The following is a 17,293-nucleotide window of genomic DNA, read 5'->3' as shown; positions in this document are numbered from 1 at the left end:
TTACCTGGTTTGGGGTTTTCCTCTCCCGCCTATGGAGAAGAGGCTGCCCTCTGGCAAAGCCGGAACAAGGGCCTAGGAAGAAGCAAGATGGTTTTTATGATACACAGGTCAAAGACTGCTTTGCAGATTCTTCCTCCGCTGCTTCTCCTCTGGCAGTGCTGAGCCTTAACCAAAATACAGAGCCAGGGCACACCTGAAGAAAAGTTAGCATTCCCTTAACGTTTACTAACGACCTTGGGTCTTCTTAAAGAACGCAGCAATTAAAGGACATGGCAGAGCATTATGTAAACACTGCCATTCACCTCGTAAAGAGCAGAAAGGTACTACGAGCGTCCTGTTGACCACTTTTGGATTTAAAAGGGAACGGAGACCCGTAGAACATTTCAGTCTTCCATCTTTTCTCCAAGAGGAGGCTACAACTTGGGCATAAATTTTACTAGGGACCCACTACTGCCTCAGCCGCTCTCCTTACCACAGCCGCTTTTTTAGCTGAAGGCTCCTTCCCGTCGCCACCAGTGGCACTCGGTGGCTTCACAGCCGCCACGGCAGACGGATGACTCTCGGCTGCCTTACGTTTCAGTGGCTGCTTTCTGGGGAAGGTGGCTTTCCCATCCAAAGGCTTCAGGCACCCCTTTGGTTTGGCTAGAGTAAAAGGAAGAGAGAATTGATACCGTCTTGCTCTGCCTCAGGAAAAAAAAACCCAACAAACAAACAGGTTCTCTTAACAGCGCCACAGTCCTTCTAGTTAAGTGTATTTAGCCAGCAGCTAAACAGCACTCGAGCTTCAGCACTCGAGCAAGAGGAATCAGGCAGGGTTTTTTAAATTCACTTTTAGGGCTGTATGAAAGCTCATGGAAAGACAAAAGGGGAAAGCATACTTAATAGCCAGTTCGTACCTGTCTCTGTACGGCTCTGTTCAGAGGGCAGTCCTAGCCTCTCCTTCAGAGACCTGGGGACTTGAACTACAAGAGAGAACAGAAAAAGTTGGGTAGGCTGCATAAATCTCCATTTGCTGTTCACGTTTCGAAATGAGAGCCGTCACGTCACTGGGATTCAGAGCTACCTTGAGCCCGCAACCAACACGCACAAAGAACCACTAGAAGAAAGGACAAACAGCAAACCTAAACAGAAAATCTGTGCATCAAATCCCCATGTCTGCTTAGTAGCTGCACCTCTCTTTGGTGCTTTGTCAGCACTCTCCAGAACCTCTGTCTTCTTCCCCAGCCTGTCAGCAAGCTTGCGCTTTAACGGAAGGACACTTTTACCAGCTTCAGAAAGAGAGGAAACAAGCAATACTTTAAGAACGTTTCTCTGGAGGCGGATTTTAGAACAGTCAGCCACAAACTTCCATGCTTCCGGGGATCTTTTCTTAGATTTGCCTTTCAGCTGATAACCAAATTTGCCACTTCTGCCTGCCGTCAATACACATCTCTGCCAAAATGTATTTTCCTCCGGCACGCAGCAAAAATACCCTTCAACATAGTCACGTTTAGATGAGGGCACCCGAACAACGCCTCACAAAAAGCTCTTCCTCTGGAGGCTTTCCGTTTTCCCATCCTCTCGCCAAGATTCAGTTGAATCACAGGCTCCTCCCCTAAGACAAAGACTAATCTAGCTCTTCACTGCACAGAAGCCAGTAGCCACTAAGAGCATTGTCCTTCTAGCCCACGTCCCAGCAAAAGGCACTCTTCTGGTAGCCAAACCACAGAAACGAGTGACTACGCGTAGTAGTAGTGCCCCACGGTTTTTGCCTTTCAAAGGAATTTGTGCAGATCTGAACACCACCACTTATACACAGACTCGTATCACGCTACTGTCCGCAAGAGCCACCGTCAGCCTGGTCAACGCTTCAAAAATTGGCTACTTGTATAATACCATCTTCTATAGGTCTGCCCTTGCATTACTGCCCGGTTTTCCCAGTTATCCCCTTATTTGCATACTGACACTCGTATTGACATTAGCCTCTCTCTCTGCTGCTACTGCACTTCACCCAACCGCTACTTCCGCCACGTGCTGTCGACACATTAGCTCATTCACAAATCTCACTCAACTTCAGGAACATGAGAGTCCAATTAAGCACATTGGAGGGTCTGTAAGGTGGTGTAATACATGATGAGCTACGGCTTAATGTCAGGCTGATAAAAACCCCTTCTGGATCTTTTACTGCAACACAACAAACTGAGCACCTACAAATGCCAAATATTTGCAATCAAACCAGGGCCTGGAAGCCTAAAAGCATGGTTTCCATTAGAAAAGGCAGCACCAGCAGGCTAACGTGTCTGAATTATCCTAATTATTACTTAACCTTTCGGTTGAGGAGCCATGAAATGGAAACAATAGTAGTCACTACAAGTAGGGGATATTAACTCACCACCTTGGCTTTTTGTTTTTTCCTTTAGTTTCTCCAATTTGATTTCTTCAAGTGTTTTTATTCCAAAATTTAAATTGTCCTCTGAAAACAGAAAATCATTAATGAAGCTGAGGCCTAAAGGCACATGTTGAAGAGCACACATCCTCAAGCTTCTGACAGCTCAGAACCCTTCCAAAGTCTTCCAAATAAACCCTCTCAACACTCCCCACCAGGACAAAAAGCCATAGAACGGATGGGTATTTTGGTAAGCGATTGGCACCCTTCTTCACCCCTCCTCCCACCCTACAGAGTAAAACCTGCAGTTTTAAGCGTTTTAATCCATCTACACGATATTAGATTCCATTAGACATGGCTTCTTCCCACAGTGTTTGAAAGGACACATTTGCAGGCATTTCAACTCCACGCTGTGGCTCTCTTTTGTTTTACAAAAGTCTACAAGGAGGAGTTGACCTGTCTGACCCAAGGGACACACGACAGTATTAGACAGGAATGAGCTCGTGGAAATAACTGACTCCATCCAGCTACCCGATGTTCTACTGTAGATTTAGAACATATCACTTTGGAGTTCATCGTCAAGTTCTCCTTCCAAGCCATCCTACTACAGCTGCTAGAATACCTTGCTTTGTATCAGCCCCGCGTTTCCCAGTGGAAATTATCCGCGATCCACTACGGGCTTGTGTTGCTGGTTGCTGGACAGGTGTTTTAGTTTCATCTCCTTCTTCAGAAAGCTGCTCTGAAAGTCCAAAATAAAACCTCTTCAGTTATGGAGCAGGGATTATACAAGGCGTTTCATGCTCATGTAGCTCGTACAACGACGTTTCAGTCCACGGTTCATATTCTGTTCGCATTCTTAACTACAAGCAACTGTTTGCGGGAGGTGTTTTTTAAACAGCTGCATTGACTTGACAGGCTCATACAAGCGAGAGCTATACCGGGGAAAAAAATATTTAAGACTCCAGACTCTCGTCCGTAGCTTTAAACACGACACAGTTCAGGCACTCTGTGAAGTTATACATTCACCTCCAGTAGAAATGCCTTCAGTAAGCAAAAAGTACCCATCTTCATCGTCATCTGCAGCACTGATTACAACTGGCTGGAGGATGTGTAGGACTTGGGACCTTTTCAGAGCTTTCCACTTTCATCACCCCCCTCAGCTGCGGAGTGGGACTTGACTGGACAGAAAGTGTGTTTTGCTGCAGTGACGCCTGAGCCATTTTCACATCATCTTCTGCAGGCTCAGGTGGACTTGGAAGCGTAGCTAGAGGAAGACGAGGACCATCTCTCATTTGGCCATGTAAAACTGTCACCCCGACCTTGCACTCACTGTCTAGATACGGTAGATAAGGTAGACAACCCACCTGGCTGCTGAATTCAGAGTTTCCTATTCCCCACCCCTACGAACACACTAGGAACAACGGCTTCCCTTCACACACTCATCTCACCACCCTACCCTCCAGAAAGGATGAAATGAAGGGAAAGCCACCTGAAGTGCAAAGATCACACAAAGCACAGAGAAGCTGAGCGTGAAAGAAAAAATTAAACACCAGAATTACAGTCCGTTTAGCTGAGAGCCTGTGACTGCTCACTTCTCCCTACGCTCATCAGTGAGCAGTTACTTGATGCCTTCTACGGCATTGTACCCACTCCGAAGTAATATTCAGAATTAATTCTTTCATGCTTAAAGGAAAAGGGCCCAAGAAACTCACTTTTGCTTGGCGGGAAGAAGCGCCCATCAACATAGCGTCCTTTCGTGTGATGGAACGCGCAGTTGGATTTCTGACAGCCAGCTGGTTGATTCTCCCAGTAGCAAGGAATCTCACTGCGCTTTTTCTGAAGACAGAAAGAAAGAAAAGCTCGTGGTAACACTCGCCTTAGGCTTGCTAAGAGACATAGTTACACGTCATGCCAGAGACAGGGCTATCGCAGTGCAGTGCGGAAACATCATTCCCAAGGGCAGTCTATCACTGAAAGCATTTCAGGGCAGATCGACAAAACTTGCGTAAGCTGTAACTACTACATATTATCTAGCTTTCCTGTCGTTCCGTTGGAGAAGTCGCGGGCTCGCACACATCAGTTCAGGGTGGGTTAAACTAAGACAATGTGCAAAATACTGGGATTATTCAGAGGGGAAAAATGCCTTGAACTGCCTAGCTTGAATCTATCTCAAGTTCTCTTTCAGAGCCTTATTTCCTTCCCATCTTCTCCCTCCCCGCCCTGTGCTACCCCAAGACGTCAGAACAACGCCAGCACCTAATACAAAAATGTCTTGCTGAGGTATACCTCAGAAATTGATTTTTCTTCCCCCAACTTCCTCCCACCCCCCTCCAAGTAACAGAAACCAGTATCATTTGAAAGCAAGTAAATCTAGCACGTACAAGCACATTCAGTCTGCCGACAGCAAGGAAAAATGCTTTCAGGGATTTAGTTGGAGAACACATCTTTAGGCAAACACTCACATCGACTTCCATGTGTCTCAATCTGCAGGTAGGCTTGAAACAGCGACCCTCCTGCCACCGCCTGCACACTCTCTCACTTCCCAGAGCAGCCGCACAGTGGCGGAAGGAACAGCTGTCTCCCTGTAACCAAAAGGAAACCCACAAAGAGGAAATTAAAAGAGTACAGCCTCAAAAATTATCCATGCTAGTAGAACTGGAAGCAGAATCTAACTGCTTCTTAAGTTAACAGACATCTGGATGTCTCCGCCCCCTCCTCTCCTAAAAACTCAACAAGAAACCCCAAAGCAAAAGCAGCCCAAACATACCTTGTCACAGGTGGAATAGAAATAGAAGTAGCAGTCGTCCCCTTGCTTGGACATAATCGACACCGTCTGAGAACGAGCTCAGGTTCGAAGGGTTCGCTCTCAGCAGGGACTTCCTCCAGTCCTCGTAAGAGCTGGCTTCGCTCTTTCTTGGACGGAAAGTCTCCTGACGGCTCGATCAGTCAAATCGTCTTTTTCAAAGTAACCCTAAAGAAAGGTATCAGTAAGTGAAAAAGGAGAAACAGTCCTACTCCCCGGTCTAACCTTTTTTGTTGCACCCCAGCTAACGCACGAGAGGAGTATTATTGCCCCTACCTGTGGGTACTTGCGGGTTATAAAGCACAAAGTATTTCACTTGGGCAGTCTCTCTTGCTGCTCTGCTTTGTGCCTTTAATCGCTTACAAAAATATTAAAGATGCTTAACGCCCCCCCTGTTGATTAGGACAGCCAGATCACAAGGAAGGCAGAGCCCCAGGAACTACGTGTTCTCATCCCCCTTGTCAATCCGTCAGCCTTACCCCAGACGCAGACAGCTGCTGATGATTTACCTGCTGGTCACCGCACTCCACTAGCCTGACAGCGCCCTCGGTGTCACAAGTTACACAGAGAATGCTGCACTATGATGCGTATGCAAACCACCCATCATGTCGTCTGAAGCGCAGGACAAGCTCTTGCTAACACATCTCATTCTCTGGATGAGAATCTGAAGCCAAGTTGTCCACAGCTGAAGCAGAATAGCCAGAATTTCCACTCCTTACAGTTGTTTTAGTCAACTCTACCTGTTAAATACTGTCTGGACATACATACACATACCTGTTTATGCACACACCAAGAGCGAGTGATGATAAAGTCAGCAAGAGTGAGAGTGAAAATTAGAATGTGGGGCTATTTGCCACAGCAGACTGCATAGAAAGTCTCTCATTTTGAGGGAACCGGCAAACCCAAAAGATCTACGTAACGGTTTGATGAATGTGCCTTCAAGGCTGATGCTTTATAACACGAGGGATTTGGGGGTCAGCACACAAACAGGCATACCTACCTACACGCATACAGTATCAACGTTTCTACACACGCGAGCGTGCACAGCCTATGTTGCACGATATCCGTAGCGAGAGCAACTCTCAGCCCTAATCGGACACGCGGAGTTGCAATCAATTAACAGCAGGGAGACAGCAGATCGAGGATACCGCAAGCTTTGAGAGGCAGGGAAATGCTTCCTTTGCAAGTGGCATGGCTGCATGATACCAAGAATTTGGGATGACTTTGATTTTTAGGAAAGAATTTGTTCTCTTTTTACATCAGAGCCAATGCTACAAGTTTGCCTTCATACGCTCTTCTCTAATCCATATATCCATCATCATGCATTGCAGCAAGATCACGGAAGGTTTGAAAAGATGGCTTAGGTCCAGTTCGACAGCTGATGATTTTTTGGTGCCTCCAGAGCTGAAACTGATCTTCTTTAGCCACAAGCAGGTTTTCTTCATGCGAAGTCAGATACTTTGATTCTTACCCTTTTAAAGATACTAAATGCCATAAAACCTGCAACCACACCAGATAAAGCTCAAATTCAAGCGGTTCTGACCCCTTTCATTCAGACGCTGCGCGTTTCTGTGCAAGTATTTCTGACTCTCTTGGACAAAACGGAATGAAATGGTTCTTACAAATTAATAGCAAAAGGTTGGAACCTTCTACTCACACAAACACTAGCGGATTTTCAAGGAGTTTTTTTTTTTTTCTGGCAGGGAATTTTCCCAAATCTGAAATAAAGAGAGGACAAGGTGGGTTCTCATGTTAGTTATTGGGTTTTGACTGCTTGTCAAAGGGAAGAAAAACAGTTGTTAAGTGCAAGGGTTCCTTCCCTTCTTCAGTATTGATGGGACTATTCACTTTTCACCCTTAGCACCTTCGAAAACAGACTGTTGTGTCATGCAGATTCCTACGCATCTCCTCCTAGAAATTACTGGGTGTGCTGCTGATGCCATTGATAATTAAATGAAATTTCAAGCACGATTTCCGCAGTTTGCACAAGCCAACTCCTAAATGGAAGGCAAGTAAGGACCACTGCTTTGCCCAGCAGAGGCATTCCAACACAAATCAGGAGGAATTCACGGTCTAGAAGGTGCCATTTCTTTTCCCTAGGAAGTGAGACACACCTGTATAGTGCAACTTTACTATATCCACCACCATGGGGGGAACAAGAGAAATCCCCTCAGATCTAGCTCTTTTGAATGTCCAAGCAGCTCAGCATTCCGCTTGTCGCCTTCCATATTCCTGAGCAGGAGTTTGACTGGACCCCTCCAGCCACCCGGGCTGCAGAAAAAGTGCAGCGCAGCCCATCCGTTGTTACGCACATTTGAAAGACAAAGACTCGTCTCAGGCAGAGGCAGATTCTTTCTCCTTCACGTTCAACAAAACCACCAGCTCAAGAAACAGCAGGAACCGAGACCTAGCCCGTATCCGCTCACTGTACTCCAAACTCAACCCTCTTCACACCTTTCATGCTTTAAAGCCTTGCTACGGGGAAGGCTCACGCAGCCAGGTTTCAGGCATCGCTCGGCTTACACAGACATACTGACATACCCAGCTGTTTCCTTGATTTTGGTTTGGAGTGAATTTCCTCTGCGTCGTCCGGCACCAAGTTCACACATTCATCAAAGCCCTAAAAATCAGCAACAAAAGCCGCCGCTGAGCTACGTGCCCTGCTCTAAACTTCAGCAACAACGACACAAACTATCGTGAGCTGTGCTGACGTGGGCTGGACAATTAAGACTATTAATTGGAGAGGCACCCCCCACGCTAGTTTTTCCTGACAGGAAGAAACAGTTTTATAAATTTGAAGAACAACCAACAAAACACCCAATCCAAAGAGATCCTGAGACTCACAGTGATGCAGCCTTCTAGCCGCATGCTCGGAAAGACCCGTCCGGTGTGCCGCCCCGCTCCCCACACGGCTCGAAGGGCCCTGCGCAAGAAGCACCAGGACGTTCCTCGCACACGGGGCCGAAGCCGCGGCAGCCCGGCGGTACTCACGTTCTGCAGGTAGCGGAAGATGAGGTTCTGGAGCGGAGCGTTAAGGACGCCCCACAGACAGACCACGCACCTGCACCTTTCCTGCGCCAGGGTTTGGTAAAAATGCTGTTAACTGCTGTCATGGGGAACAGCTCAACTACCGGTGAAGGCGGAGGCGGCCAGGCTACATTTAATACAGGACCTTCAGGAGAATACGGGCATAACAGCGAAAAATAAAATATTTACAGAAACCATGGCATACACCAAACCTCGTCTCCACGGACAGAGCCTAGGCCGGGGACAGTGAAGGCTGACAACAGAGCAGGAGGAGGGAAGCAGCGAGGGGAAAGCCTTCCTCGCCGGGCTCTCGCGCGCTCTTCCTCTCTCCCAAAGTCCACGAGCGACCGACCGACCGACCGACCCATGCTGGCAGAAACTCCATGCTTGCTCCCAGCGGGAGAAAGTCCTTTGGCAGGATAAAGCATCGGCAGCTTGGGGCTGGGTGACCCTTCTGGAGCCGGAACAGCAGTTTGCTCAGTTTTGGTTTCAGACCTTTCCTCTAGGAACAAAGACAGCACAGTGGACTATCAAAGCACGCAAGTGTTTTCTTCCAAAGAGAAAGTATTGACAATCCACTCCGACAACCGATTTTTCCTCTGCCAGCAGCAAATGCCTGAGGGCCGCCCCACCTTCACAAATCCTCGTAGGAAGAGACTCAAGTTCTTCAAAACTTTAAGAAAATGATTCAAAAGGTAGCTGCTAGGGAAAACGATCCCTGGTGGCAGGGTACACAATAGACCCCAGTCTCAGCTGTCTTCTGCAGGGTCACAAATTCAGACCGCATGTCTGACCAGCAGGGAAGTTCAGGACAACTGCGTGCAGGTACTCCCAATGTCTACCAGTTCACCTGTGCTTTAAGACTCCTTGCAAAGCCTCAGCTAGAAAAAGAATCACCTCTGGGTATCCAACAAAAGAATCAGTTTCCATTTATTTCTTTCTTTATTTTAAGCCTTAAGACTATGCGCTTCAGGTGTCCAGCATTTCAGCAAGCTCCATGAGGAGCTCATCCTCATCCTTCTCTGGGTCCGGGTCAATTATCTCTTCCAGTTTGCCTCCTGAGATCTCCCAAAGAAACTGCTCAAAGTCGTCTTCTACAGAGAAGGGGGCTTCCCAGGCCCCTGTGGAGCTCAACCCCTCTGTCTTTACTGCTACTCCTGAGGAAGCTGAGGTCGAGCTTGAGACCTCTGACGGTGCCACAGAGTCTGCCGGGCTTCCAGGATGCAGTTCAGGACTGGGAAGAACAAGAAAGAGAGCAAATCAGTGTATGACATTCCTTAAGCAGAGAGATGTTTTCTGCAAACCAGCTCTTAAAATGGTAGTTAATCCCTCCTACCCCTCAGCCTTACGCAGGGATTGTTATTCAATTAACCTGGGGCTGCTTCTAGAGTCCAATGTATCAGCAGGTACATTTTGCAGTTTGGGGATTTATCCGCGAAGACACAGCATCTGGGGTCTGGCAAAGAAGGTTCCGTTTTTGTCGCCACAGGCACTTTGCCACCTTTACTAATTTGACTGCAAAAGGGTGACCAAGTCAACCTCCGCAGGCGTTCAGAAAACCCAAGAAGCCACTGAAAAGCTGTACCAACTTGCAGCATTTTCAGACAAGGATCTAGATAAGCAGTCCAGCCAGCTCCTAGAAACTTATTATTTCAGACGAGTTTTTCCTCTGCTGGATTTTGGCATGAATTATCTCAAAACTCTCATTTTTCCACGTGTGAAAAAAAAAACCAACAACCTTCGTTTCACGTGAAAGGCACACTGATGAAGCGAAAGAACAAGTTGTGGTTGTTACCTGGTTTGGGGTTTTCCTCTCCCGCCTATGGAGAAGAGGCTGCCCTCTGGCAAAGCCGGAACAAGGGCCTAGGAAGAAGCAAGATGGTTTTTATGATACACAGGTCAAAGACTGCTTTGCAGATTCTTCCTCCGCTGCTTCTCCTCTGGCAGTGCTGAGCCTTAACCAAAATACAGAGCCAGGGCACACCTGAAGAAAAGTTAGCATTCCCTTAACGTTTACTAACGACCTTGGGTCTTCTTAAAGAACGCAGCAATTAAAGGACATGGCAGAGCATTATGTAAACACTGCCATTCACCTCGTAAAGAGCAGAAAGGTACTACGAGCGTCCTGTTGACCACTTTTGGATTTAAAAGGGAACGGAGACCCGTAGAACATTTCAGTCTTCCATCTTTTCTCCAAGAGGAGGCTACAACTTGGGCATAAATTTTACTAGGGACCCACTACTGCCTCAGCCGCTCTCCTTACCACAGCCGCTTTTTTAGCTGAAGGCTCCTTCCCGTCGCCACCAGTGGCACTCGGTGGCTTCACAGCCGCCACGGCAGACGGATGACTCTCGGCTGCCTTACGTTTCAGTGGCTGCTTTCTGGGGAAGGTGGCTTTCCCATCCAAAGGCTTCAGGCACCCCTTTGGTTTGGCTAGAGTAAAAGGAAGAGAGAATTGATACCGTCTTGCTCTGCCTCAGGAAAAAAAAACCCAACAAACAAACAGGTTCTCTTAACAGCGCCACAGTCCTTCTAGTTAAGTGTATTTAGCCAGCAGCTAAACAGCACTCGAGCTTCAGCACTCGAGCAAGAGGAATCAGGCAGGGTTTTTTAAATTCACTTTTAGGGCTGTATGAAAGCTCATGGAAAGACAAAAGGGGAAAGCATACTTAATAGCCAGTTCGTACCTGTCTCTGTACGGCTCTGTTCAGAGGGCAGTCCTAGCCTCTCCTTCAGAGACCTGGGGACTTGAACTACAAGAGAGAACAGAAAAAGTTCGGCAGGCTGCATAAATCTCCATTTGCTGTTCACGTTTCGAAATGAGAGCCGTCACGTCACTGGGATTCAGAGCTACCTTGAGCCCGCAACCAACACGCACAAAGAACCACTAGAAGAAAGGACAAACAGCAAACCTAAACAGAAAATCTGTGCATCAAATCCCCATGTCTGCTTAGTAGCTGCACCTCTCTTTGGTGCTTTGTCAGCACTCTCCAGAACCTCTGTCTTCTTCCCCAGCCTGTCAGCAAGCTTGCGCTTTAACGGAAGGACACTTTTACCAGCTTCAGAAAGAGAGGAAACAAGCAATACTTTAAGAACGTTTCTCTGGAGGCGGATTTTAGAACAGTCAGCCACAAACTTCCATGCTTCCGGGGATCTTTTCTTAGATTTGCCTTTCAGCTGATAACCAAATTTGCCACTTCTGCCTGCCGTCAATACACATCTCTGCCAAAATGTATTTTCCTCCGGCACGCAGCAAAAATACCCTTCAACATAGTCACGTTTAGATGAGGGCACCCGAACAACGCCTCACAAAAAGCTCTTCCTCTGGAGGCTTTCCGTTTTCCCATCCTCTCGCCAAGATTCAGTTGAATCACAGGCTCCTCCCCTAAGACAAAGACTAATCTAGCTCTTCACTGCACAGAAGCCAGTAGCCACTAAGAGCATTGTCCTTCTAGCCCACGTCCCGGCAAAAGGCACTCTTCTGGTAGCCAAACCACAGAAACGAGTGACTACGCGTAGTAGTAGTGCCCCACGGTTTTTGCCTTTCAAAGGAATTTGTGCAGATCTGAACACCACCACTTATACACAGACTCGTATCACGCTACTGTCCGCAAGAGCCACCGTCAGCCTGGTCAACGCTTCAAAAATTGGCTACTTGTATAATACCATCTTCTATAGGTCTGCCCTTGCATTACTGCCCGGTTTTCCCAGTTATCCCCTTATTTGCATACTGACACTCGTATTGACATTAGCCTCTCTCTCTGCTGCTACTGCACTTCACCCAACCGCTACTTCCGCCACGTGCTGTCGACACATTAGCTCATTCACAAATCTCACTCAACTTCAGGAACATGAGAGTCCAATTAAGCACATTGGAGGGTCTGTAAGGTGGTGTAATACATGATGAGCTACGGCTTAATGTCAGGCTGATAAAAACCCCTTCTGGATCTTTTACTGCAACACAACAAACTGAGCACCTACAAATGCCAAATATTTGCAATCAAACCAGGGCCTGGAAGCCTAAAAGCATGGTTTCCATTAGAAAAGGCAGCACCAGCAGGCTAACGTGTCTGAATTATCCTAATTATTACTTAACCTTTCGGTTGAGGAGCCATGAAATGGAAACAATAGTAGTCACTACAAGTAGGGGATATTAACTCACCACCTTGGCTTTTTGTTTTTTCCTTTAGTTTCTCCAATTTGATTTCTTCAAGTGTTTTTATTCCAAAATTTAAATTGTCCTCTGAAAACAGAAAATCATTAATGAAGCTGAGGCCTAAAGGCACATGTTGAAGAGCACACATCCTCAAGCTTCTGACAGCTCAGAACCCTTCCAAAGTCTTCCAAATAAACCCTCTCAACACTCCCCACCAGGACAAAAAGCCATAGAACGGATGGGTATTTTGGTAAGCGATTGGCACCCTTCTTCACCCCTCCTCCCACCCTACAGAGTAAAACCTGCAGTTTTAAGCGTTTTAATCCATCTACACGATATTAGATTCCATTAGACATGGCTTCTTCCCACAGTGTTTGAAAGGACACATTTGCAGGCATTTCAACTCCACGCTGTGGCTCTCTTTTGTTTTACAAAAGTCTACAAGGAGGAGTTGACCTGTCTGACCCAAGGGACACACGACAGTATTAGACAGGAATGAGCTCGTGGAAATAACTGACTCCATCCAGCTACCCGATGTTCTACTGTAGATTTAGAACATATCACTTTGGAGTTCATCGTCAAGTTCTCCTTCCAAGCCATCCTACTACAGCTGCTAGAATACCTTGCTTTGTATCAGCCCCGCGTTTCCCAGTGGAAATTATCCGCGATCCACTACGGGCTTGTGTTGCTGGTTGCTGGACAGGTGTTTTAGTTTCATCTCCTTCTTCAGAAAGCTGCTCTGAAAGTCCAAAATAAAACCTCTTCAGTTATGGAGCAGGGATTATACAAGGCGTTTCATGCTCATGTAGCTCGTACAACGACGTTTCAGTCCACGGTTCATATTCTGTTCGCATTCTTAACTACAAGCAACTGTTTGCGGGAGGTGTTTTTTAAACAGCTGCATTGACTTGACAGGCTCATACAAGCGAGAGCTATACCGGGGAAAAAAATATTTAAGACTCCAGACTCTCGTCCGTAGCTTTAAACACGACACAGTTCAGGCACTCTGTGAAGTTATACATTCACCTCCAGTAGAAATGCCTTCAGTAAGCAAAAAGTACCCATCTTCATCGTCATCTGCAGCACTGATTACAACTGGCTGGAGGATGTGTAGGACTTGGGACCTTTTCAGAGCTTTCCACTTTCATCACCCCCCTCAGCTGCGGAGTGGGACTTGACTGGACAGAAAGTGTGTTTTGCTGCAGTGACGCCTGAGCCATTTTCACATCATCTTCTGCAGGCTCAGGTGGACTTGGAAGCGTAGCTAGAGGAAGACGAGGACCATCTCTCATTTGGCCATGTAAAACTGTCACCCCGACCTTGCACTCACTGTCTAGATACGGTAGATAAGGTAGACAACCCACCTGGCTGCTGAATTCAGAGTTTCCTATTCCCCACCCCTACGAACACACTAGGAACAACGGCTTCCCTTCACACACTCATCTCACCACCCTACCCTCCAGAAAGGATGAAATGAAGGGAAAGCCACCTGAAGTGCAAAGATCACACAAAGCACAGAGAAGCTGAGCGTGAAAGAAAAAATTAAACACCAGAATTACAGTCCGTTTAGCTGAGAGCCTGTGACTGCTCACTTCTCCCTACGCTCATCAGTGAGCAGTTACTTGATGCCTTCTACGGCATTGTACCCACTCCGAAGTAATATTCAGAATTAATTCTTTCATGCTTAAAGGAAAAGGGCCCAAGAAACTCACTTTTGCTTGGCGGGAAGAAGCGCCCATCAACATAGCGTCCTTTCGTGTGATGGAACGCGCAGTTGGATTTCTGACAGCCAGCTGGTTGATTCTCCCAGTAGCAAGGAATCTCACTGCGCTTTTTCTGAAGACAGAAAGAAAGAAAAGCTCGTGGTAACACTCGCCTTAGGCTTGCTAAGAGACATAGTTACACGTCATGCCAGAGACAGGGCTATCGCAGTGCAGTGCGGAAACATCATTCCCAAGGGCAGTCTATCACTGAAAGCATTTCAGGGCAGATCGACAAAACTTGCGTAAGCTGTAACTACTACATATTATCTAGCTTTCCTGTCGTTCCGTTGGAGAAGTCGCGGGCTCGCACACATCAGTTCAGGGTGGGTTAAACTAAGACAATGTGCAAAATACTGGGATTATTCAGAGGGGAAAAATGCCTTGAACTGCCTAGCTTGAATCTATCTCAAGTTCTCTTTCAGAGCCTTATTTCCTTCCCATCTTCTCCCTCCCCGCCCTGTGCTACCCCAAGACGTCAGAACAACGCCAGCACCTAATACAAAAATGTCTTGCTGAGGTATACCTCAGAAATTGATTTTTCTTCCCCCAACTTCCTCCCACCCCCCTCCAAGTAACAGAAACCAGTATCATTTGAAAGCAAGTAAATCTAGCACGTACAAGCACATTCAGTCTGCCGACAGCAAGGAAAAATGCTTTCAGGGATTTAGTTGGAGAACACATCTTTAGGCAAACACTCACATCGACTTCCATGTGTCTCAATCTGCAGGTAGGCTTGAAACAGCGACCCTCCTGCCACCGCCTGCACACTCTCTCACTTCCCAGAGCAGCCGCACAGTGGCGGAAGGAACAGCTGTCTCCCTGTAACCAAAAGGAAACCCACAAAGAGGAAATTAAAAGAGTACAGCCTCAAAAATTATCCATGCTAGTAGAACTGGAAGCAGAATCTAACTGCTTCTTAAGTTAACAGACATCTGGATGTCTCCGCCCCCTCCTCTCCTAAAAACTCAACAAGAAACCCCAAAGCAAAAGCAGCCCAAACATACCTTGTCACAGGTGGAATAGAAATAGAAGTAGCAGTCGTCCCCTTGCTTGGACATAATCGACACCGTCTGAGAACGAGCTCAGGTTCGAAGGGTTCGCTCTCAGCAGGGACTTCCTCCAGTCCTCGTAAGAGCTGCCTTCGCTCTTTCTTGGACGGAAAGTCTCCTGACGGCTCGATCAGTCAAATCGTCTTTTTCAAAGTAACCCTAAAGAAAGGTATCAGTAAGTGAAAAAGGAGAAACAGTCCTACTCCCCGGTCTAACCTTTTTTGTTGCACCCCAGCTAACGCACGAGAGGAGTATTATTGCCCCTACCTGTGGGTACTTGCGGGTTATAAAGCACAAAGTATTTCACTTGGGCAGTCTCTCTTGCTGCTCTGCTTTGTGCCTTTAATCGCTTACAAAAATATTAAAGATGCTTAACGCCCCCCCTGTTGATTAGGACAGCCAGATCACAAGGAAGGCAGAGCCCCAGGAACTACGTGTTCTCATCCCCCTTGTCAATCCGTCAGCCTTACCCCAGACGCAGACAGCTGCTGATGATTTACCTGCTGGTCACCGCACTCCACTAGCCTGACAGCGCCCTCGGTGTCACAAGTTACACAGAGAATGCTGCACTATGATGCGTATGCAAACCACCCATCATGTCGTCTGAAGCGCAGGACAAGCTCTTGCTAACACATCTCATTCTCTGGATGAGAATCTGAAGCCAAGTTGTCCACAGCTGAAGCAGAATAGCCAGAATTTCCACTCCTTACAGTTGTTTTAGTCAACTCTACCTGTTAAATACTGTCTGGACATACATACACATACCTGTTTATGCACACACCAAGAGCGAGTGATGATAAAGTCAGCAAGAGTGAGAGTGAAAATTAGAATGTGGGGCTATTTGCCACAGCAGACTGCATAGAAAGTCTCTCATTTTGAGGGAACCGGCAAACCCAAAAGATCTACGTAACGGTTTGATGAATGTGCCTTCAAGGCTGATGCTTTATAACACGAGGGATTTGGGGGTCAGCACACAAACAGGCATACCTACCTACACGCATACAGTATCAACGTTTCTACACACGCGAGCGTGCACAGCCTATGTTGCACGATATCCGTAGCGAGAGCAACTCTCAGCCCTAATCGGACACGCGGAGTTGCAATCAATTAACAGCAGGGAGACAGCAGATCGAGGATACCGCAAGCTTTGAGAGGCAGGGAAATGCTTCCTTTGCAAGTGGCATGGCTGCATGATACCAAGAATTTGGGATGACTTTGATTTTTAGGAAAGAATTTGTTCTCTTTTTACATCAGAGCCAATGCTACAAGTTTGCCTTCATACGCTCTTCTCTAATCCATATATCCATCATCATGCATTGCAGCAAGATCACGGAAGGTTTGAAAAGATGGCTTAGGTCCAGTTCGACAGCTGATGATTTTTTGGTGCCTCCAGAGCTGAAACTGATCTTCTTTAGCCACAAGCAGGTTTTCTTCATGCGAAGTCAGATACTTTGATTCTTACCCTTTTAAAGATACTAAATGCCATAAAACCTGCAACCACACCAGATAAAGCTCAAATTCAAGCGGTTCTGACCCCTTTCATTCAGACGCTGCGCGTTTCTGTGCAAGTATTTCTGACTCTCTTGGACAAAACGGAATGAAATGGTTCTTACAAATTAATAGCAAAAGGTTGGAACCTTCTACTCACACAAACACTAGCGGATTTTCAAGGAGGTTTTTTTTTTTTCTGGCAGGGAATTTTCCCAAATCTGAAATAAAGAGAGGACAAGGTGGGTTCTCATGTTAGTTATTGGGTTTTGACTGCTTGTCAAAGGGAAGAAAAACAGTTGTTAAGTGCAAGGGTTCCTTCCCTTCTTCAGTATTGATGGGACTATTCACTTTTCACCCTTAGCACCTTCGAAAACAGACTGTTGTGTCATGCAGATTCCTACGCATCTCCTCCTAGAAATTACTGGGTGTGCTGCTGATGCCATTGATAATTAAATGAAATTTCAAGCACGATTTCCGCAGTTTGCACAAGCCAACTCCTAAATGGAAGGCAAGTAAGGACCACTGCTTTGCCCAGCAGAGGCATTCCAACACAAATCAGGAGGAATTCACGGTCTAGAAGGTGCCATTTCTTTTCCCTAGGAAGTGAGACACACCTGTATAGTGCAACTTTACTATATC

The 17,293-nt window shown here is 46.7% G+C and overlaps 4 protein-coding genes across 4 annotated transcripts in view; 2 read left to right on the top strand and 2 right to left on the bottom strand.

The window, feature by feature from the left end:
- The window catches only part of SNRPE (small nuclear ribonucleoprotein polypeptide E), a 302,587-nt gene that overhangs the window by 108,964 nt on the left and 176,330 nt on the right, over nt 1-17,293 (top strand). The gene's annotated exons all lie outside the window — the stretch shown is intronic.
- LOC126051937 (uncharacterized) overlaps nt 1-17,293 on the top strand; it is a 183,807-nt gene that overhangs the window by 91,462 nt on the left and 75,052 nt on the right. The gene's annotated exons all lie outside the window — the stretch shown is intronic.
- On the bottom strand, nt 2,388-5,550 carry LOC126051942 (zinc finger CCCH domain-containing protein 11A-like; the record flags this gene model as incomplete). The annotated part of the gene is given in 7 exon segments (XM_049831878.1): nt 2,388-2,452; nt 2,988-3,124; nt 3,427-3,467; nt 3,469-3,629; nt 4,078-4,201; nt 4,828-4,947; nt 5,133-5,550. Coding segments are annotated over 7 exon segments (702 nt in total), but the record flags the coding sequence as incomplete, so codon positions are not given.
- Nucleotides 12,374-15,172, bottom strand: LOC126051951 (zinc finger CCCH domain-containing protein 11A-like; the record flags this gene model as incomplete). Its single annotated transcript, XM_049831886.1, is given in 7 exon segments — nt 12,374-12,438; nt 12,974-13,110; nt 13,413-13,453; nt 13,455-13,615; nt 14,064-14,187; nt 14,814-14,933; nt 15,119-15,172. Coding segments are annotated over 7 exon segments (702 nt in total), but the record flags the coding sequence as incomplete, so codon positions are not given.

This window comes from Accipiter gentilis, chromosome 29 (genome assembly GCF_929443795.1).
Source record: "Accipiter gentilis chromosome 29, bAccGen1.1, whole genome shotgun sequence".
Classification (NCBI taxonomy): domain Eukaryota; kingdom Metazoa; phylum Chordata; class Aves; order Accipitriformes; family Accipitridae; genus Astur; species Astur gentilis.
The sequence above is the reverse complement of the archived record's forward strand: the minus strand, read 5'-3'. Positions and strand labels throughout refer to the sequence as shown.